At 33.5% G+C, this 24,333-nt stretch overlaps 1 protein-coding gene across 2 annotated transcripts in view; it reads left to right on the top strand.

The window, feature by feature from the left end:
- The window catches only part of AP3B1 (adaptor-related protein complex 3, beta 1 subunit), a 254,762-nt gene that overhangs the window by 85,637 nt on the left and 144,792 nt on the right, over nt 1–24,333 (top strand). For both annotated transcript variants that reach the window (XM_008581623.1, XM_008581622.1), the window contains exons 7-13: nt 5,082–5,237; nt 9,299–9,396; nt 10,924–10,978; nt 11,066–11,137; nt 13,310–13,372; nt 16,029–16,161; nt 20,013–20,122. In XM_008581623.1, the coding sequence (XP_008579845.1) occupies nt 5,082–5,237; nt 9,299–9,396; nt 10,924–10,978; nt 11,066–11,137; nt 13,310–13,372; nt 16,029–16,161; nt 20,013–20,122 (687 nt within the window). The remainder of the gene's footprint in view (nt 1–5,081; nt 5,238–9,298; nt 9,397–10,923; nt 10,979–11,065; nt 11,138–13,309; nt 13,373–16,028; nt 16,162–20,012; nt 20,123–24,333) is intronic.

The following is a 24,333-nucleotide window of genomic DNA, read 5'->3' as shown; positions in this document are numbered from 1 at the left end:
GGGGGCCCCCCGCCGCCCTCCCCAGGCGGCGCTCTATCCAGTGTGCCCCCGGGCCAGCCCCCCCCCCCCTTTTTTTTAAGCTCTAAGAGACAGGTAGTTTGTTTATTTTGGGTTGTGTATTCAAAGGAAGGTGATAATGTTATAGTTTCTAGTTTGATTTTGAAGATGAGTATCATTTTAAAAATACTGTTGTTTTCAAAGACTATGAATTTTGTGATTTTTCTCTGAATAAATTTTTAATTTTTTTATTGTGGATTTCAAAAACACTGAGCTAATATTCTTATTTCTAAGAGACTTAAAAGTTGTACTTTTGATAAAAAGTGTTTTTCAGTGATATTTACATCAAAATTTAAGTAAAGATTGTGCATTATGTGCAAGCACTTAGCAAGGGAAAAGTACTTCATAAAATTATATTAACCTAAAACATTTTAGATAATTTCCTGTAGTGTTTTATTATTACAATATATAAATACATACAAATTATTTTTAAGTGATTTACTGATTTTTATCTCCTTCATTTTATTAAATTAAACGTTTTATTTTAAGATAATTTATATTTACATGTAGTTGTAAGAACTGATTTAAAGAGATCTGGTGTGACAAACTTTACTCAGTTTCCCCCAATGGTAGTATCTTGCACAACTATATAGTACAATATTACAACCAAGATATTGACACTGATACAATCAAGATTCATAACATTTCCTTCACAAGTATCCTTCATGTTGCTATTTTATAGCTAAAGCCACTTCCTTCCAGGTGCTTAATCTTGCCCCTCTCCCCTCATTTTTAACTCCTGGCAACCACTAATCTTTCTCCATTTCTGTACTTCTGTCATTTCAAAAATGTTATATAAATGGACTTATACAACATATAATCTTCATTGTAGATTATCCATTTTGTCATGATATAATTGCCCTCCCTATTGTAGTAATTTTCTTTTCTGTGAAGTGTACTTTGTCTGATGTTAGTATAGGCCATTCCTTCCTTCCCTTGATTAATATTTGAATGTTACATATTTTTTCCATCTTTTTACTTTGAACCTGCCTGTGTCTTTACATTTGAAGTGAATTTCTTACAGGCATCTTATAGTTGGGTCATGTGTTTTGATCCACTCTGCCAATCTTTGTCTTTTAATTGGTAGATTTATTTGCATTTAATCTAATTGTTGATTTTTAAGGCTTGAGTTTGCCATCTTATTATTTTTTGTGTGTTCGTTGTCTCTGTTCTTCATTTCTCTGTTTTTCTCCTGTCTTCCTCTGGATTATTCTAACATTTTTTAGAATTTTATTTTTATTTATCTATAGTTGTAAATGTATCTCTTTGTATAGTTTTTTAAGTGGTTGCTTCAGGTATTACTTTTATTACCATCTACTGGTGTCCTCATATTACACTTCGAGTGATATAAGTTTTAACCACTTACCTCCCTTTCTTCTATTTTCCCCAGTTTATAAATACAATTTTCTTAACTGTGTCCTCTACATGCACTCACAATCATATCAGTGTTACTGTTATAACTTTTGCTTTAACCATCTAACAATTTAGAAGACTTGGAGGCAAAGGAAAATCAATTCTATATGCCCTTATTTTTTCTTACTATCTTTTTTCTTCCTGATATTTAAAGATTCAATCTTTTATCATTTCCTTTCTGTTAAGAGAACTTCCTATAGCTGCTCTTTTGTGGTAGGTCTGCTGGTGACAAATTTTCATAGTTCTTCATCTGAAAACAACTTGATTTTTTTTTCCCCTTCATTCTTGAAAGATGTATTTGCTGGATATAAGATTCTGTATTGATAGTTCTCTCTTCAGCACTTAAATATGTTGGTCTGCTACTTCCTTTTGGCCTCCATGGTTTTTGTTGAGAAATCTGCTGTTGTGAATTTTCTCCTTTGGGTATAGTGTCATTTCCCTTATGTTACTTTCAAGATTTTTTCTTTGTCTTAGTTTTCAGGAGTTCAACTATGATATGTGTTGTTACAGATTTCTGTGGGCTTTTGTTTTCGTGTTTAGGATTTGCTCAGCTTCCTCAATCTGTAGTTTTATGTCTTTTGCCTAATTTAGGAAGTTCGCAGCCATTATTTCTTTTAGAACTCTTTCAGCCCTGCCATCTTTCTCCTCTTCTTCCATGATTCAGATGATAGGGATATTAGGTCTTTTGTTATAGTTCTACAGTTCCCTGAGGCTCTTTTTTTTTTTTTTTTATTTTTTTTTTTTTTTTTATTTTTTTTTTTTTTTTTATTTTTTTTTTTTTTTTTATTTTTTTTTTTTTTTTTATTTTTTTTTTTTTTTTTAATTTTTATTTTTTTGTTTCTAGTCTGTTTTTTCTTTGTTATTCAGAGTGGGTAATTTCCGTTCTGTGTTCTAGTTTACTGATTGTTCCTTGGTCCTTTCCATTCTACTTTTGATCCCATTAATTACATTTTTAGTTTTGGTTCTTGTATTTTTCAGTTTTAACATTTCTATTTGGTCTTTTTTTATATGTTCTATTTTTTTGTTTAGACTCTAATTCTTTGCTAAGACCTTTTATTTTAAAAATTTTTTACAAGGATATTTCTAATTGTTCATTGAAGCATTTTTGTGATGGCTGCTTTATAGTCCTTATCAGATAACTTTAATATCCCTATTATCTTGGTGTTGGCGTCTACAAGTTATCATTTTCTATCCAGTTTAAAATTTTCCTGTCTCTTGGAATGATGAGTTATTTATTTATTTATTTTTAAAAATTAAAACCTGGACATTTTTTATACTATGAAACTGATCTTCTTTAAACCTTCTTGTTTAGCTGGCTTTTTTTTGACACCACTCCAGCAGAGAAAGGTGGGGGGTAGGGAGGGGTGCTCTCTCATTATTTCCACGTCATGGTAAAGTCCAGATTTCCTACTCAGCCTCAGTTGGCACCTCAGGGGGATGTGCTTGTTGTTACCACAGGTGAGTGCGGGACTTCTTGTTCCCCCCAGTCCTTCTCTGATAGATCTTTGGCTGGGAGAAATAGAAGTGCCTCATTACCGATACACATGGGTCCTCCCCTCCAATAACACCACAGTGGAGGTGGTGGTAGTTGTGGTGCAGTAAGTTCTGCCTGTCCACTGGGCAGCCCCTAATACCATCATAGTGGGGAGGGATAAGGTCACCTTGTTACTTACTCATGGGTGGGCTTGGAAGTCCAAGCTCTCTGCGTGGTCTCCACTGACACTGTAAGGATGCTTTGTTACCTTCTGATGGGGATGAAAATCTCGATTCCATCTCAGCCTTTTCTGATACTACCCCAGTGGGGTGGTTGGGGCATCTCATTATAGCCTAGTGAGGATGGAAGTCTTGGATCCCCATCTCAGCCTTTACTGGAGGGGATTGGGGCTGGGGCCATAGATTTTTCTCTGGTTTGGCTGCACTAGAGTAGTTATTTCTAAAAGTTTTCTGTCTTGCTAGGCTGCTTCTTTCTTGGTCTGTTGGCTAGAGAGAGCAGGTTTTTGGGGGATATGTTTTATCTGGGCTTGTTGCCAGCTTCTCCAGTACCCATTCATGGACATGTGGTAAAAAAGAAAACCTTTAGAACTCACCTTTGTGTCATTCTTTGGGTCCTGAGGTCCTATACAGTCTTCCCTTTTTGCCTTTCAGAGTCTTCTTAGGTTTATTTTATATATAGCGTCCTGTATGTCTAGTTGTACTTAGTGAGAGGAATAGGGAAAAGTATATCCACTCCATCTTCTCAGAAGCAGAAAGATATTCTTCAGATATATTTCAGATAACAGAAATTACCTCTAAACAGTAGCTGAATTAGATGTACATGGATATTGTGTTGGTATGCTTTTTGTTTGTTTATTTGGGGGACTAAATGCCTATGGGTATATTTTATTGGCAGAGATAATAAAAAATTCAAAACAAAAACCTAGAACCAGTTGCTGTGGATGTACATAAATCTCAAACTGAAATTTTTTCTTGATAACTCAGAGACCTCCTCAACCACTAGTTTTTACCTGTCAAGCTTTATTATGATTTCTTTTATGTTAAAATGCAAACAATGTTCTTCTTTCTTCTGACCCTTTGACTTGTTACAGAGTGACTGACAACGTATAGAAATAGTTTTTATTTTTTAAGTTTTGTTATGTTATAGGCATTGTTGGAATCTAATGATCAAGTCAAGTGTTCCCTTTGAGCAACCATGGGTATTTCTATGGGGATTTAATGTTCAAAGATTTACTATGTAATGTAATAGAAGCATTTTCTATACCATAATTATGATGTTATAAAATATGAGAAAAATCAAGGACTTTTCTTCCATTTAAATTATATAATAATTTTATTTTTACTTTCTTTTTCTTTTCTTTTCTTTTTTTTTTTTTTTTTTGTCTTTTTTTGTGTCTGGCAACGGATCGCAACCCTCAGTGTCACGCCCACACCGGACCAGGACTGGCAATGGGATCGCAACCCTCAGTGTCGCACCCGCACCTCGCTCAGCCAGTGAGCGGGAACCAGTCTGTATGTGGGATCCAAACCCTCGGCGGGAGCGCGCCGCCGCACTCCCAAGCGGTGCACTGTAGCAGTGCGCCACCGGGCCGGCCCCTTTCTTTTTCTTTTTCTTTTTTAAATTTTATTTATTTATTATTATTTTTTTCCTTTTTGTCTTTTTTCGTGTCCGGCAACGGATCGCAACCCTCAGTGTCGCGCCCGTACCGGACCGGGACCGGCAACGGGATCGCAACCCTCGGTGTTGCGCCCGCACCTCGCTCAGCCAGTGAGCGGGAACCGGTCTGTATGTGGGATCCGAACCCTTGGTGGGAGCGCCGCCACACTCCCAAGCGGCGCACTGTAGCAGTGCGCCACTGGGCCGGCCCTTCTTTTTATATTTTTTTGGCAGCTGGTGGTACAGGGATCAAACCTTGGACCTTGGTGTTATTAGCACCATGCTCTAACCAACTGAGCTAACTGGCGAGCCCTGTGTAATATTTTTAAATTGCCCCAACAGTAATACTCTACAGTAAAATGTTATTATAGACGTTTAAAAAAAAGTTTTCTATGACTATGTGATATTTGAGCTGTTTAAGTGCTGAACTAATCTTGGGATTCTGTTTCTTTCCTTGCAGGATGATGGTCTAGAAGACAATGAAAAGAATTTCTATGAATCTGATGATGAACAGAAGGAAAAGACTGACCAAAAGAAGAAGCCATATACTATGGATCCAGACCATAGACTCTTAATTAGAAACACAAAGCCTTTGCTACAGAGCAGGAATGCAGCGGTAAGTTAAAACCCTTGTAAGAAATAATTCACAGATTTTTTAAAAATAGTAATTAAAAGTATATAAGTTCAGTAAACAAGTCTGAGTGTGCTAATGGAGAATTTGTTTACACACCAAACACAAGTAAGGGATAGTTAGATATACAGTGTGGAATATAACCAATAGATTTAGAGACCTAATTTCTGGGAAGTAATGCCTAAATATATTTCAACCTTCAATGTTTCCAGGTATGCAAAATTAAGTTTTGATAAGAGCACCTGCTTGGGTAGTTGTTGGCCTAATGAACTTCATTTACTTTTTTGTGATTTTATTTATTGGATTTTTTTAAGGTATGAGCTCAAGTTATTTCTCAATTGGATATGTTGGCCCTTTTACAAGGACTACATATATTAGTTACTCCGTCATGGTTGACGGTACTTGATCTGGTGCTAGTCCATAATGTTTGTATCTACCTGATAGAATTTTCAAGAGCCTAAGCTGTAATAAAAGTAATACCTCACAGCATACTAACCTTAAATTGGTAGTGATAGTAATCTAAATAAAAATCATCTCTGTGGGCCGGCCCCGTTGCTCACTCAGGAGAGTGCAGCGCTGGTAGTGCCGAGGCTGCGGGTTCGGATCCTATATGGGGATGGCTGGTGTGCTCACTGGCTGAGCATGGTGCGGACCACACTGTGCCGAGGGTTGCGATCCCCTTACTGGTCACAAAAACAAAACAAAACGAAACAATAGTCGTCTTTGTGGGGTCTTAATTTTTTGGTTTGACTTCTTTCTATTTTAAATAACCCTTTATATTTTAGGAGTATGCATGTGCACAATAGAATAATAAAACTAAACTAAAAAAAATTTTAAAACATCACATTCTCATCTCATAGAAATCAGTTGTAATATATTAGTGCATTTTTTCCAGCTCTTTTTCGTCTGCATAAATATATATATTCACGTGTAAATATACATACGTATTTTTTTAACCAAGATAAAAATTACACCGTACATGGTATTTTTTAACCTTCTTTTTTTCTAGTCAGTCATCTCCACCTTTCTATTTTAATAAAATTTTACCATTTAATACCAGTTGATCTTATATTATCCTTTTTAGGTAGTTTATCCAAACCATTATCTAATGCATTGCATCTGGTTGTTATATCTTTTAAAGGCTCTCAAGTCTTGCAGAATGTCCTTCTAGGTTTGTTTGGTTACTTCTTTTGTAGTGTCATTTAATATATTTTTTTATACCCTGTGTTTTTTGTTAACTGGAAGTTATATCTAAGTGCTTGATGAATTCAAATTAAACATTTTCTTAATTAAGAAAGTATTCTTAATGAATTGTTCTCTTAATTAGTAAAACCTTTAAATGTGAGGAACTTCACTTGAATTAAAGTTTTCTGATTCTTGAGAATTTAGAGCTTAGAACTTTGTGTATCTTAGTAATTAGCAAACATTTTCATCTTCCACCTAGTCATTTAGTTTCTAAATCATTATTTAGTAACCGTGCTCAGTCATAACAAAAATATTATTTCCTTTTTGTCTTTTTTCGTGTCCGGCAACGGATCGCAACCCTCAGTGTCGCGCCCGTACCGGACCAGGACCGGCAATGGGATCGCAAACCTCGGTGCTGCGCCCGCACCTCGCTCAGCCAGTGAGCGGGAACCAGTCTGTATGCGGGATCCGAACCCTCGGCGGGAGCGCCACCACGCTCCCAAGCGGCGCACTGTAGCAGTGCGCCACCGGGCCGGCCCCCCAAAATATTATTTCACCGATGTTTTAAAATATGCTTATATTGTAGTGTGCCCTAGATTTTCCACATGCTGGTTAGGTAGCTGTAATTTGCCATCTAAAAATTTTACTTTGTGATTGACTTACTATTAATTTAACTTTGTCTTGGAAATTGATTTTATAAATCACATACTTACTGTTCAAAAATGTTCTCAAATGGAGAAACAAATAGAGGTAGTTTACTTTTTGTTCCATTATATTTTGGTGCTGCTAAATACAAGTAAAGACTCAGTCATTACTGTGCAGATTGGGTTGGAAATAGATACTAGAAGCAGAATGTTAGAAGGCTATTCTAACAGTCTAAATATGTTGATAATGCCATGAAGGTTAAGAATAGAAAAGTTTATGTAGGATATACTTTATTATGTACATGCATAATATAACTGTAGAAGGCCTATGAGGTTATGTATTTTCAGTCTTTTTGGATTTTGGAGTTTTGGGAGTTTCCCTCATGGCTTTTACAAATTAACCTATGCATTTTAAATTCTGGATATTGAAGAAACTTTAAACTGTTGGATTTGTAAATATTGAGGAAAAAGAAGATGAATTAGTCCTTTTGGATTTTGGATTACCCTGACTAATATATTAAAACAGATGATATACCAAGTGGAAGCTAGAATCTTAAAAACATTGACATTTAGTTGGCCTTTTGTATCCGTGGAGGGGTCTTGGAACCTTTGTACACCGAGGGACCACAGTATATATGGAAAGTACAGTTTATGTATTGTACTTATTATTTGTAATGGAAAAGGATTTAATTTATTATCTGTAAAATATGTTAAAATTGTTTCAACTTTTTTTTCTATCTTATACTAAAAGTTAGCCTATATGTTTTAATATATTTAAAAGTGACATTCACTTTGTAGATTATGTCGGTCATTGAGATTCTCTTATTTTCTCAGATTTCTAATTCAGGAGAGTTTATTCGGTAATTAAAGTGTATTTGTAGATCACAAGTGAAGAAATGAAATATTCTTATGTTCTTGCAATTCTCAATTTATGTTTGAAAGCTATAAATCAGTTTTGTAAAAGAGTACAACATATGCCAAACAGTAAATTTAGGACCCTGTAAACTGTATTTTTAAAAAATGTTTTTTAGTTTCAGAAGAAACTCTTCTTACCTCAAGCATCCTCATGTGTTGTAATCTATTTAGGCCCACATAAAATTCCTGCTGTCTGTTTGTTAGAACTATATTGACCAAGCAGAAATAAAGTAGTATTAATATATCTTCTGAGTCAAAGACAAGATTGTGTAACTTCTGTAGCTTTGTCTCTGCAATTGTTACATGTTAAACTGGAGTGAATGGGAAATCTGTACTTTTGATTTCTGAATCTAAGTGTAGAGGCAAGTAGGGGAAACACAGTACTCTTATATTCTGAGACAAAGAAATTCTAATCATCCTTAAAATGGCTTCAAACCAAAGACTATTTTTTAAGGTTCTTTGTTTTGAAAAAACAAAATGATTTCAAATGCTGCTGCTTTAGGTATGTTGTTTTAATGAAGTTCCTTTCATTAGAACTTAAATGTACTGATTTTTCTTTATTTCATCCTACTTGTCACTGTTATCCTGAAGTGTCTGGCTTCATTTAGAAAGGCATGCTTACAATTCTTAAAAAATTCCCACTCTTAGAGCAGCAGCAGCAGTACTAGGAGGAACATGGAGTTTGGAGTGTCATGTTGGACTTTGCCACGTACTGGCTGTTAAACTTTGAGCAGTTCATTTAACATCTATGCTGTACAAATTACTACAAACTGGGTGGATTAAAACAACAGAAATTTATTCTGTCACATTTCAGGAAGCCAGAAGTCCGAAATCAAGGTGTAAACAAGGTTGGTTCCTGCTAGAGGCTCTAAGGGAGAAACTGCCCCTTTCCTAGCTTCTGTTGGTTGCCAACAGTCCTTGGCATTTCTTGGCTTGCAGAGGCATCACTCCAATCTCTGCCTCCACGTTAACAATGCCTTCTCTGTGTCTCTTTGTGTCCTTTTCTGTCTCCTATAGGACACTCATTGGTTTTCGGGTCCATTCTTATCCAGAATGATCACATCTTGGTCATTATGTTAATAACTCTGCAAAGACCTTACTTCCAAATAAGATCACATTCTGAGGATAGATACGAATTTTTGGAGGGACTCTTCTTCATCTCACTACAAGGAGTTATATATTTCATTTTACTTCACAGAAATTTTGTAGGAGTTTAAAGGAAATAACGTGTAAGAATGTATTTTGAAACCGTAGAGTGCTCCAGTGTTTATAGTTCCTGTTACTTTCATACTTTATCTTTAGGTGGTTATGGCAGTTGCTCAGCTGTATTGGCACATATCACCAAAATCTGAAGCTGGCATTATTTCTAAATCACTAGTGCGTTTACTTCGTAGCAATAGGTAGGTCATGATTTTATGTATGTTTTTTCTTTTGTATTCTTTGAAAAGTAATGTTTGAACAAATATAACCTGTCTTTCAGGCATTTAATATGTAGTTCTGACTATATTTTATCAATAAAACTTCATACTAGACAGGATCATCATAAAAGCCTTTATAAAATTTATCTCAATTGTAATGATAAATATTGGAATTTTTAAAAATCTGAAGCCCAAAGAGATTGAAAATATTTTGTGGCATATAGCATATGCTATCACATATTAGGTAGCTTAATATTAGTGCTTGATATGTCTAGGTATGACAGTAATGATGTTTGGGAGATTTAGTAAATACGGAATCGCAGAACAACTATATTGAAGTACTATCAGATTGAAGTTTTCAATGTATTGTACTGTATATGGTTTTATGTAGAGCAGTTATGTAGGTTATGACAGAATTACTGCTTCCTGTAAAATTGGAATATTTAATTACTGAGTTTGCTCTATGTTAAAAAGAGAGCTATATTTTTAATAGCTACTCATTTTAAAGAATCGTACACTCTTTTAGTTTTCTGTAGATGGAGCGAGCATGCCACCTTTTTCTTTAATTTTATTTCCTTATAATTCAGCAGTTCAGGTCAACAATTCAAACCACTTTTATTGAGTTCCCATGGCCTATAATTTCAAGTTGAAGATCAGATTTTTGTTGATTGTTTTGTTTTCTGTGTTTGAGAATACCTTTGTTTCAGCTATTTAGACTACCCTGGATATTTTGTAATAATTAGTTGTTTTAAATTAAAATTTTTTTTTCATTGAGTGTTCTCTTCCACTAACTGGGTTGGGAAAAAAAGATGTCTATTTATTTTTATCCTTTTAACTAGAACTTAGTCCACAATTTTAGCCCTTGACTGGCTTTTACCATTTTTTAGTAACAAATAGATGGCATTTCCTTTGTGTTCCTGTTCCTCCCTGTATGTATACCTAACTGTTCTTTTCTCTTTTATCAGTTCAGCTTTTTTTTTTTTTTTCTATAGCTAGTTCAACGAATATCAGAAAGATCTGGAATGGGTCTTTCACGTAAGACCTTATACTAGATTCAGTTCATTTATTAGATATTTGGACATAAAAATACCATGACTGCTTTTTTTAACTTGGCCTTCATTCTGTGCAGAACTGAGTGACAAAATGGGCCTTCTAGTTAGAGTTTGTAATAAAACTATGGTCATGTTTACACCATTAACCCTAGGAATACTTTCCTTGAATGTCTTCAAAGCAGTTACAGATTGGCTTTTCATTTTAGAAGTACAGTATTATAAAATTGGTTTTAACTCTTCCTCTTAGTAAATCACATCTAATTTATTAGTGCTTTATAAAAAAATGCATTTAAAAAGAAGGCATAAATATCTAAGATTTACTAAAAACTTTTCAATATTACATTTAAGAATTCTGCTCACTGTGAAACTTATTGCTGATTCTTTTTCATTATTGTACTATTTACTTAAAGATGTTTTATTGGAAAATAAACTCTGAAAATTCTCTTTTAATTTTTAGGGAAGTGCAGTATATTGTCCTACAAAATATAGCAACTATGTCAATTCAGAGAAAGGTATGTACGTTGTAAACACAGAATTTAAGAGGCACATGAACATATTAGTATCATAAATGCAATTATATATTTATTTTTTGTTTCTAGGGCCTGTTTGAACCTTATCTGAAGAGTTTTTACGTTAGATCAACTGATCCAACTATGATCAAGACACTGAAGGTATATATGCTTTCATTTTTCAGATACTCTAACACACGTTTACTTTGCAGAGATATTGCTATAGCTTCTGGCATCTGAGAAATGGAGTCCTGCTCTTCAAGAAACAGATACATTTAAGGATTTTTCTTTATACTTTCCAATCTATGTTATTTTATATTAGTTACTTCTGATAATATAAAGTTAAGACATGCTACCTACACCTTGAATAACTTCTAGCATACTGAGGGAGACAGGGATAAAAATAGATAATTTTAGTACTGTGTTTTTTAAGTGATATAGAGATTTAAATTGAGTGCTGTGAAAAACAGAAAGGTGGGGTTAATAGTCTCTGGGAGATTTGGAAAAGGTGATGTTTGGGTGGATCTTAAAAGAATGACATTTTTGTGATTTTTTTTTGTTGTTGGTTGGTAGGTTGATTGGGAGGTTGAAGGGTTGGGAGTAGGCAAAAAGCACAGTTTATGCTAACACAAGGGATTAAGAAAGAGTGTTATTTTCAAGGAAATAACTATGGTATACAGTGCAGTGAGGAATATGAAGTTATAATGGTTAAAAACAGTGTGATATTTAGACAGAGAAGTAAGCAGGATAGAATAGAAAGCCTAGAAAACACCCACAGCATGTGAATATTTACTGTGTAATTGAAGAGACATTACAAACCAATGGGGAAAGGATGGACTGTTAGTAAATATTGGAATGACATGTTATTCAGATGGAAACCAAATTTAGTCATAAAAAAACTAAGACACATCCAAATTGAAGGATATTTTACAGAAAATTGGATTGTAGTCATCAGTAGTGTCAAGGCTATAAAAGTCAAAAGGAAGACTGATAAACTCTTTCAGACTGAAGGAGACAACTAAATACAATATGTGATATTGAACTGCACCCTTTATTCTACATTACTGAGACAATTAGTGAAACTTAAATGAGCAATGATTGAGTGGAAATAATGTATTCATGTTAATTTCCTGATTTTCTTGGTTGTATTGTGGTAGGTAGGACATGTCTTTGTTTATTGGAAATATACATGAGTAATCGGGCAGACTGGCAACTGTAGTCTCAAATGTTTCAGAGATAAATCATTTCTTTCTTTGTACTATACATGTAACTTTTCTGTATGTTTGAGATTGTTTTAGAAAGGATGTTTTCAAAAAGTTAAAATATTCTCATCAAAATAAAACAAAAAGTCAAGCCATACATAATCTGGGAGAAAATATTCTCCATACATAATATCTGAACAAATGGCTTGTACCCAGAGTATATAAAGAACAACAACTACGATCTGTGCCTCTTAATTGGAGTGTTTGGGCCATATACTTTTAATGTAATTATTGATATGAATGTATATGTATATACATCTTGTGCTTTGTTTTCTATTTCTCTCATCTGTTCTCTGTTCCTTTTTACTTTTTCATGCCTTCCTTTGGCTTAATTAAAATTTTTTTATAAGTAAAAACAAGTATTTTTAGCAAGTGTATTGGAGATGGATTTTTTTTTTGTCTTTTTTCATGTCCGGCAACGGACTGCAACCCTCAGTGTCGCGCCCGTACCGGACTGGGACCGGCAACGGGATCGCAACCCTTGGTGCTGCGCCCGCCCCTCGCTCAGCCAGTGAGTGGGAACCGGTCTGTATGTGGGATCCGAACCCTCGGCGGGAGCGCCACCACACTCCCAAGTGGTGCACTGTAGCAGTGCGCCACCGGGCCGGCCCCTGGAGATGGATTTTTAATTGCACATTTCTTATATCTAGAAACCCAGAAGAGGGAATAAAAATGTCTAAGAGTTTGGGATGATAGCATATCAGAGAACAAATCAAGAAAGTTAATTGGTGTCTGAAAAACAGAGGTATTATATGGAGGGCAAATAGTTTTTTATCTTTATTAATAAAAGGCAAAAGTCAAAGTAGCCTAAATTGTTTATGTTAATTAGATATAAATTGTAAAGTTGGGACAAATATCTGATGAAGATATAGGATTCTTCTTTACCTAATTATTTTTTTGTAGACATAAGGAGACAGACTAAGTTTACCTGAAGGGTATAATGTCTCATCACATTTTGTGAAAGTGATTAAAAAATATAAATTAACTTTTAATTTATTGCCTGGCCTCTATTAAATTTATCTTTTTATTTTTGTGTTAAAATGTTTACTTTCTCTCTTTTTTTCTACTAAAGCTTGAAATTTTGACAAACTTGGCAAATGAAGCCAATATATCAACGCTTCTTCGAGAATTTCAGGTTTGTGTACAATGCTAATTATAAAATAACTTATAAAACATATATTCAATCTTAAGTTAAATATGTATCATTTTCAATCTAGAAATATGTAATTGTGTGACTAAAACAGTGATTGGGACAAAATTGACAACTAAGAAATATATAAATTTTTTGAGAATAAACATTAAGTACAATTTATAATTTAAGGGAAATGGAATAATATTCTCTTTTATGTTTTCATAGAATTTGAGAGACTGGTTTATAACTTTGTCTTTGTTTGAAATTTTGTTTCTGTCAGGGATTTATCTCTTCATGCTGTCTTTATCAATAGTCCTTGCTATGCTCTGCACTCATGAAAATGGCTTAACTTCTTACCTAGTTGTCCCTGTTTGATTGACCTAACACTGTTTTAGACTCTGCCCCCTTAGCCTCATGTTTAGCTCAAAAAATTTGGTATGTAATTAACCCCACCATGATTTTTTGTCAATTGTTGTTTTTATTTTGATTTATTTTGATGTATTTTAAAAACATATATTCTCTTGGATAAGATGCTTCCCAGCTGCATTTCCCCAAAAATGTTATTTAAAAACTACTTCATGAACATTATGCCCTTTATGATGGAAGAATCAGCTCTGCAGCCTTAGCAGTGGAATACAGAAGTAGAAAACCTCCTGTCAGTATTGTGAGTTTTATATCCCATCAGCAGTTTTCATAACAAAAGTATACCACATGCTACACACTAATCATGCAGTTTTTCTCAACCCCCAGCTTTTATAGACTTAATATATTTTGTTGATGTAATCCTCTTATAAGTCAATATTAATTTGTTTTAGCTATATGTAGACACTACATTTCTTTTTAGCTATGTGGTTTTATACTTTTTTCGGGAGTGGAATGTTAGGGCATACCCATGATTTATATTTTCATAACTGAATCACTCTACTTTCATGCTAAGTATATTTCTAAATATACTTAGATTGTATAAGAAAAATTCCTTATACAATTAGATGTCTCAGAGACCCACGCATATTTATATGCCAGAAAATGTAGTGTCTCAAGTTTTTATCCAGTAATCTTATATCTATAGACGGTTGCTTGAATTTGATTTTTACTTCATTCTTATAATTTTGTTTATTTCTTTTTAAGTTCTGGTCTTTGTGTTTGCTCTTGTCTCTTTCCTTCTTGTCCTGTGTAATCTCTATGTGTGTCCTTTAGCTGTTTATTTTCTGCTTATGTCAAGTCTACTGGGATTGTAGGAAAGGAATCTTAGATAATCCTACAGAATTGTTTAGTGGTATAGCAGTTGCATACTGGATCTGTTTCAGAATGTTGATGATCCAGTCATTTCATTTAATATGGGGATGTTTAGTAACATCCATTTTTTAGTTAAACTTTTAAATATGTTCTTTCTTTTCATATTCATTTTTATCACTGTCTACATTTGTACCTTATTTCTGTTTACTTGTTATGTACAGTTTGCTTTTAATAATTTTTTGAGTCAAATAGAGAATTTTTTAAGACTCATAAATGTATTTTTTTAATTGAGAAAATTAGGTAATCTATTTGGGAAAAGGTTTAAATATAATCGGTCTTGCCTTCATGGAACTAAGAGAGTTTAATTTATTTAATTTATTTTTCAACCTTTAATCACCTTTTTGGTTCCCTTTTGTATTTGTGTATTTTGTATACAAATGTGTATACTTTTTAGATATGCTTAGATTTTCTTCCCCATCTGTCGTTTAGATACTATTTAAGTACATACCTTATTTTGCGTTTTACATAACCACAGTGTTAATTCCACATTGTGTAGTTCTCATTTGAGGTTGGGAATCTTTTTAAAAATTTTCAGTTGAAAATGAAATTTTACATCCCATTTATATATAATATACAAAATATAAATATGCATATTGAAAGTACATTCATTTCTATTAAACGATGAAAGTTTAGTTTTTAAATTAGGAAAGTTTTAATCAAAGTGAAATTCTCTAGGGCTGTTGTAAATTTTGTAAAGATCTTTTAAGTTCCAGTTGTTAAATCAATGATTTATATCTTTAGTTTTGAGTTTGTATAAATATATCATTTATAGTATATTTTAAAAGCCAGCTTTATTTCAGAAATATGGTATTTTATTTTATTGTAAACTGAGTATTAATAGTCTTTATTGAAATACTGCTCACTGTTGCTATTGTAATTTTATAACCATTCTGATTCCATTTTCAAAGTAAAATGTCTATAAATAGCATATTGGTCCTTTTCTTCCTTTTCTCCCAATTTTTATATTTGGTTTTTGAAAAAGCGACCCTTTTTTCATAGATTCACAGATGTTCCTGGTTAAATGAACTGAAACCTCCAAAGAGAGAGTTCTCATCATCTCTGTCAAGCCTGCACTTAAACTAATTGCTGTCTTTGGGTGACTGCACCCCTCTATTTGTTTTGGAGTCTCAAGCCACTGTGGCCACAGGTGAATGAGCCTGGCTTGAAAATGTATAGGCACATTCTTTAAGTAAAAAAGCAAAATTAAATTAATTAAAGACATTAGTTGGGCCTTCTGTTGTGCTTAGGAGAAGCTTATATATATATTCTGGAATTCTTATATATTGACAAAGCTTAATATAATAGGGTTTTTGGCTCACTTGATAGTATCAATGGATAAACTAATTGAAATAATGTTTTTTAGACGTATGTTAAAAGCCAAGATAAACAATTTGCAGCAGCCACTATTCAGACTATAGGCAGATGTGCAACCAACATCTCAGAAGTCACTGACACATGCCTCAATGGCCTAGTCTGTTTGCTGTCCAACAGGGATGGTAAGTTCACACTTTTATTTTATTTTCAGGTAATTTATAATTTGAATATTCCTGGCATAATCTACATGTTGTAACCTTTTTAAACTTTGCATTTTAGTGTTTCCTGTATGTCACTAGTATGGTCACAATAAGTAGCATTTTATCCTTGAAATGCACATAAATGCACAACATTCCGTTTTTTTCTTTTTTTTTTTAAGTGAATTAGATAATTAACCAGCAAACAGTATTTGTCTTTCCTCAACAGAACTAAGAAAGTTTAATTTGTTTATTTTACTTTTTTATAATTTAATCACCTTTGTTGTACCCTGTCCACATAGGTTTTATTTTATTGCTTTTTAATGGCATGTAAGTCATGCATAATATTGGTTCACCTGCAGAGGGTGCTAAGTGCAGGCAAATGACTTTATAACATGGTGAAGTAGCTAGATCAAAAAATATGTTAACTGTGTAACCCTCAATGTTTTTTCCCAGAAATTCAACTAGTAATTTTATATTCAAGATTAACTAGATTTAAAAGCCATCAATTTGGAATAGCTCATGTTTTTAAGCCAAACAATATCTAAATGTTTTGTAAAACTGGATAGGTAATATCCAGTAAAATATGTAGTCTAAATTTCATACTGTTCTGTGGAAAAATGTCAGTTATTTATATGGGCATGCTTTAGAATAAATGAAGACCTTTAGAGGAAGAAAGAAAAATGAGTTAACATTTGCTTTTAAAATAATCTATTAAGAGGACTTTGATTATGATTGTGTATTTCATTAAAATGATATTCTTTTTAGGGAAAGCATAATTTTCTGTTAAAATCATTGAAATTATTTGTGGAATTTTAAATCATTATGTCATGTCTAGATACAGGCATATATGACAGCAGCCATGAGGTGAAACATAAAGTTGATTGTTATTTATATTTTATTTGAAAAATAACTTTTCACTGCAGTAATTCTATATCCCTAATTATCTTTTCCCACATGTAGATATCTTTAGAAAACTGTAACATCATTGTAAGTGCTTTTGACGAAAAAATTGAAATAAAATTTTTTGCTAAATAACACAGATTGTTGTTGTGAACATAAAATTATAAACTTGCTCCTATAAACTCAAGATATTCTGATAGATAGAACATACTTCTACATGTAGTTTTTTGTTGTTGTTTTTTGCAACTGGCTGGTAGGGGGATCTGAACTCTTGACCTTGGTGTTAACAATACCACACTCTAACCAACCGGACTAACAGGCCAGCCATACATAGAGTATTAAAACTTCAAATAAGTGTCAACAAAAATTATCAAGGAGATAGATTAAAAAAAAAATTTTTTTTTTTGTCTGTACAAGTTACTAGGGAAGATAGGATGATAAATGTCATCCATTTTATCTATTTCTACTTTTAACAATAATATCTTGTTTGTGTTTCTATGTCACAGTTTAAAATGTGACTTTAAAAATATGTTTTTTACTTTCTTCTGTCTTCTATAATAACTTTCCATTTGACCAATAAAATACACTGTTTGAGAAAATAATTCAAGAACATTAAAGATTATGATTCGAAGTTTACCAGGGTAATTGTTCTTTTAAAATATAGTTTCATACAGCAAGCACCAGCAATTAGAACACCAATTAGTTCTTTCAAATACAAGTATATTCAAGTTTTCTCAATTTTAATTTTTAACTCTCTTCTCGTGTGAAATTTTCAAGCTATGGATTTTAAAGCAACCATTTTTGCTTCAGCTTTGTAACACATTAATTTCTCAAAAAATTTTTTATTGACTTTGATTTAAAAGATAAATATTCTACCCCTGTAGCACATTTAAGGGAAAAATAGATTGTTTTATAATTAGGTAGTGAGAAACTATTATGAGAGTACTTCAGAAGGTTTGTGGGAAAATGTAATTAAAGGATTATGCAAATCTTTCCATGAACTTTTTGAAGACCCCTCATATATTCTATAATCACTTTCAGAAGGTACGAGGATTTACTAATTTAAACTCTGGTATTTTAATGTTTAGGCTTTTGTTTCTGGTAAATGAAAACTTTATAGCCATGGGATTTTTTGTGTGTTTTGGATATTACCAAACTTGAATTGTGTTGTCTAGGTTCTGGCTGCATAATCATCATTAGCCCATAATAGCTGATTAGTTGTCTCTGTCATATGTGCTACACTTTTTTCTGTAGTTTGGAAATTTGGCTCCATAAAAAGTAAAACAGATAAGGAGAATACTTATATTAAAGTTAGTAATATTAAAGAAAGTAATAGTGTTTTTAATTTTAAAATGGCCAATCCTGACAACAGAGCCCCTTCCACTTCCCGTTAAAAGATCTACGTTTGGCCCTCCATATCCATGGGTTCCACACACGTGGATTCAGGGATCCATGCAGATTGAAAATATTACAAAAAAATTGCATCTGTACTGAATATATGACTTTTTTCTTGTTATTATTCCCAAAATAATACAGCACAACAACTATTTACAGAGCATTTACATTGCATTAAGTATTATAAGTAATCTAGGGACAATTTAAAGTATATAGGAGAATTTCCTCAGGTTATATGCAAATACTATGCCATTTTATATCAGAGACTCAGGCATCTGAGGATTTTGGTATCCATGGGAGATCCTGGAACCAATCCCCCACAGGTCCTGAGGGACTACTGTACTTTTAGGAATAAATACTATGAATGAAGCCTCAGTTTTTTAAAATCCATAAGGTCTTTTGTGGCTTTTATGATTCTTTGATTTTATGGTGAAATGAATACCTCATCATCTCTTCAGATGATGTATCTTTAAGTCTCAGGACAGCATTCAGACTCCATTTGTTTTTTTAACATATTTTTAATATATTCCTCTTGGACCTGTAGTTCTTTTTTTCTCCTTGGCTTTTTGCATTATTGTTGTTGACTTTTCCCTTTATAGTATTGGCAGGGCCTTTTTAAACAGACTTGAAGCTTGTCCTAAAATAGTTCATTGTCACTCTCTAAGGTTAATTTGATAAACAAATTTCTTACAGCCCTTTAGAAGAAGAAATCCCTGTTTCAGTTCAACTTAATTGCCTAAAGTAATTTATTTTAGGTAACATGTTAGCAAAATTTGCTTGTCTAAATAAACTTACTGCCATCTATTATAAACTAAAAGGAAGGCTTTTAAATTTTATTTTGTTATAATTTATTAAGCGTTTACTGAGGACTTCAGTCAGCTGAGGCATTTAATAAATGTTGAATCAATTAATAAAATATTTATTTAGCTTATAAGAGGTTCCTGCTTTTATGGAGCTCACAGTCTAATAGAGAGAGACAAATGGAGACAATCCTGCTCATAATCGTACTCTTTCTGGCTCTGAAGTTCATGCTATTTCTACAGTAACACCTTTCCTACTGTTGCCAATCCTTACTATTCACTTTTTGGACATATCAGTTAAGGAAACTTTTTTTAGTTTGCTGTTTTCTATAGAATAGAGAAAATGTTGTTTAGATCATAGGTATTTGATTACCACTACTATGTAATCAGTAGAAATCAAAGAACAATATTTGAGAACTCTAGTTTAAAGCCAGAGACACTGTACAATATGGTGAGCAGCATAATCTAACCTCATTTGCCTTCATGACCTAAAGAAGCAGAAATTAGAGAGGAATGACAGAAGCTAGAAGACAGCAAACAGAGGTTAGAGATTAAAGTTAACTTTTCTACTTAAGACAGATGTTCACACCCCAAATTTGGAAGTACACTCATGGTTATAGTTTCCACCTAGTCTGTTAAAGCAGGTAGAATGTTTGCTAATTTATGTTTACATTTTACTGAGCATATGGTATTTGAATGAATTACACATATTTAACATGAATAATCTGTCTTTTTCAGAAATAGTAGTTGCTGAAAGTGTGGTTGTTATAAAGAAGTTACTGCAAATGCAACCTGTACAACATGGCGAAATTATTAAACATATGGCCAAACTCTTGGACAGTATCACTGTGAGTATCAATTAAGAGATGTTTGCTGAGTTATACTGAATTTTATAATTTTTAAAAAATTATAGTTTTAAAAAAATAAGTAGTCATCCTAAAGGTTGTAATGGTTAAGAGAGCTGAACTGTCTAGATTCAAATTCTGATTCTAAGATTTCATATTGTTGTAGGAGGGAATTACAAATCTGAAAAGGTGGAAGGATAGAATGAACCCTGCAGTGCTGGATTGGAATTGGAGATAGCAGTGTGAGCTTCATAGGTTTTTATAATAGATAGCTAGATGTTGTATGAGTGTACATATACATGTGTCTGTGTCTAAACACATCTGTGTGTCACATATAATTATATAAATGAATATACAAACACTAGTTTCCCCGTACTGTCTTTTGATAGAGTCTAGAAACAGTAATACCCCAGTATCAATGAGCACACCTTGTGCCCAGATCTTGTTTATTTTTTCTTTTATTTTGTTTATTTTTAATTGAGATAAAATTTCATACCATAAAACTTATCCTTTTTTTTTTTTTTTTCTCCTTTTTGTCTTTTTTACTGACCGGTAACGGGATAGCAACCCTTGGTGTCGCGCCCGTACTGGGGACCGGCAACGGGATCGCAACCCTCAGTGTTGCGCCCGCACTGCGCTCAGCCAGTGAGCGGGAACCGGTCTCCACATAGGATCTGAACCCTCGGCGGGAGCGCTGCTGCACTCACAAGCTGTGCACTCTCCAGTGCACCACCAGGCCAGCCCAAAACTTATCCTTTTGAAGTATATAATTCAGTATTTTTTTTTATACTCACAAGGTTGCACAGTCATCACCACTCTGTAATTGCAGAATCCTTTTATAATCCCTAAAAAATTCCCATACCTAAATATCCCCAGCTCTGTGGATTTGCCTGTTCTGGACATTTATATAAATGGAATCATACAATATGTGGTGTTTTGTTTCTGGCTTTATTCATCTAGCAGGTTTTCATGGTTTATGCATGTTGTAGAATATAGTACTTTATTCCTTTTTATGGTAGATATTGGTTTTTAAGTACCATTCTCCACTTTAAACAACCAGGACTTCTTAGAGAAATTGCTGATTTCAGAGGTAGGGTAAAGAAAGAACAAGACGAACTTGGAATATATTTTTGGGCCAAAAAAAATCAAGGAAGTACTCACAGAATGATTGAGACATGTCAGAAGGACAGAACCAACTTGAAGGGGCTCCCACTGGCCAATTTCAGCAGCAAAATAAATGAGAGTAGAAGGATTATACTCTGTTGAATAAAGTAAGAATATCTAAGTTCACACTGGAGTGAATCAGTGAATTAATAAGTGAATTAATAGGGGAGAAAGAGAAGCTCTTCCTTGCAATTCAAAAACAACTGAGTGTAGAAGGAATGATGGAATTAGAATATCACCATTTGCCAACCATCACAAAGCTAGTTGATTAAGGCAAGAATTATTAACAAATGCTGAAAACTAGTGGGTGAAAATTTGAAGAATAACAGGATATTTGCAGTCTCAAAGTATATCCTCATAAGATACTTCTTAGTTATGAAGGTTAAAAGAGTGACTTATATTGGAGAAACCTAGCAGACTCTACTTTAACCAAATGAACATAGTTAACACTTCCAGTAATGGGATCATGTGCCTTCTGATAACATACACAGAAAACTACTCAGCATGAAGGCTATTGCATTCCTGCCAAAGGTGAATGACTTGAATCTAACCTTTAGGAAACATGAGACAAACCCAAATTAATGATATTTTACAAAATAACTGGACTGTACTCTTTAAAAATGACAGTGTCATGAAATGCAAGGAAAGACTGAGGCACTTTTTCAGATTTGAAGACATTAAAAGGGACATGACAATACTGTGCAACACATAATTTTGGATTTTCTCTTGCTATTCTAGAGAAATTGGCAAAATCTCAAAATCTGTAGATTAAATAATAATATTGGATCAGTGTCTAATTTCCCTATTTTAAAATTATTTTACTGTGGTTACATAAGAATATTCCTTTTTTTAGGAAGTTTATAGTAAAGTATTTCAGGGTATAAGGTAACATCTACAACTTACTTTTAGTGATTAAGAAGACAAAATATGTGTATATACTTAGAGAGATTGCTAATGCAATTGTAGTAAAATGTTAATGTTTGGGCAGTTGGGTGAAGGGTATCCAGAAATTATTTTTACTCTTTCTGCAACTTTTCTGTAAATGTGAAATTACATTAAAAAATTTAAATTAAATTAAAAATAAATATTAATCCCGGCTCTACCACTTAACCAGCTGTGTCCTTAACGTTAAAATCTCTATGCTTCGCTTTTCCAGTCTGTAAAATGGTGATAGTAAAAGGACCCATGTTATAGTATTGTTGTAAATATTACATTAGTTAATCTGTGCAGTGCTGTTAGAACAGTGCCTGGCACATATTAATGCTGCAGAAAGGTTTGTTGTTATGTGCTACTTTATGCTCTTCTGTCTTTTAAAACTAAAGTTTTTGAAAGAATTATCTGAAAAGAATTTTGCTTTCTTACTTCACACTCACTTCTCAATCGATCACAGTCTGATTTTGACTCCCCAGCACTGCACTAATTCTGCCTTTTCTAAAGTTACTGTCTCCTTCTTATTAAATCCAATGGATCGTTTTCTTTTTATATCTTCCTTGACCTCTTGTTAGATTTGACTTCTATAACCACTTCTTCCCTTTTGAAACATTCTCTCCTTATGTCTTCTGTGATTACACGCTCTCCTGGTTTTTCTTCAAACTCCAGCTATTTCTTCTCCAATGCATTTGCCTTTTTACTATGCCTGTCCCTTGAATGTTGGTTAAAGTTTTGCCAACTAATGTTCTATAATGAATAGGTTTGTAGTTCAGTAGGGAGTATATTATTTCCTTCCTTGAAGATGGGATAATCTGTACTTTGAGTCTCCAGAGGTATCATATTTGTATAGTCAAAGGTGATGGATTTCAAGGATTAGAGCCTACCAGTCAACACCAATTTTGAGAGGAAATGGTGGTCAAAGAATACAAAATAGCAGATAGACACTTAGGATGAACAAGTTTAGAGGAATAAAGTTAATAAAATTGTATTGTTTGGGGGATTTTTCTTAAATAAGTAGATTTTAGCTGCTTGTCACAAAAAAGTAAATATATGAAATGATAGATTAATCTGCTTCACTGTAGGAACCATGGTACTATCTAGATGTATCTATGTATCCATCTGTATCCCATAACATCATGTTGTAAACCTCAAATATACACAATAAAATTTATTTAAAAAAATAAAGAGAAAACAATTTTAAATATCTATGGTGAAAAAGTTTTCTGTCCCTCAGGGTATTATTAAAGCTTTCAGGGCAGTTATACATTTATCTTAAAAGTAAGAATAATAAGACTCACTTAGCATCTGAGTTTATACCACATTTCTCATCAGAGAGTTACTTTTTCTTCATATCTACTTTTATTTTTGATTTTAGTAATCAAAGCCAGTACTTCTCATAAAGACTATTTATGAGAGGTGTAGGGATCCAGAGAGTGAATTTGAAAACCAGATGACTTGAGTTTAAATTTAGTCTCTATCTTTACTAGCTTTGTGAACTCTTAAGCAAGATACTTCTCAACGCTCCAGTTTTCTCATCTGTAAAATGGGGACCACAGTACTAACAACCTTATAGCTCTATTGTGAGGAATAAATGAGTCAGTGCATCTGAAGCATTTAGAACAGTGCTTAGTGTAAACTATTATCAAGGTTATATTTAATGCTTTTGAAGAAGACAAACTTTATGGTAACATATAAATTTTGTAAGCCTTCTTGTAGCCTCTTTTATATTGTAGTTATTATATAATGTAACATATAGAGTGTATCCTTTGCCAGGTACTACTTTAAGCACCTTAAAAATATAAATCATGAGCGTGGCGGTGCTCCCGCCGAGGGTTCGGATCCCATGTGGAGACCGGTTCCCGCTCACTGGCTGAGCGCGGTGCGGACGCAACACCGAGGGTTGCGATCCCGTTGCCGGTCCCCGGTACAGGCGCGACACCGAGGGTTGCGATTCCGTTACCGGTCAGAAAAAAAAAAAGACAAAAAGGAAAAATAAAAAATATATATATAAATCATTAACTTTAATAACAACCCTGTGAGGTAGGTTCTGTTAATATATGCATTTTACATATGAGAAAACTGAGGCACAGGAGGTTACAAAACTTGCCCAAGATAACACA

Source organism: Galeopterus variegatus, unplaced genomic scaffold, assembly GCF_000696425.1.
Source record: "Galeopterus variegatus unplaced genomic scaffold, G_variegatus-3.0.2 Scaffold2410, whole genome shotgun sequence".
Lineage (NCBI taxonomy): Eukaryota > Metazoa > Chordata > Mammalia > Dermoptera > Cynocephalidae > Galeopterus > Galeopterus variegatus.
The sequence above is the reverse complement of the archived record's forward strand: the minus strand, read 5'-3'. Positions and strand labels throughout refer to the sequence as shown.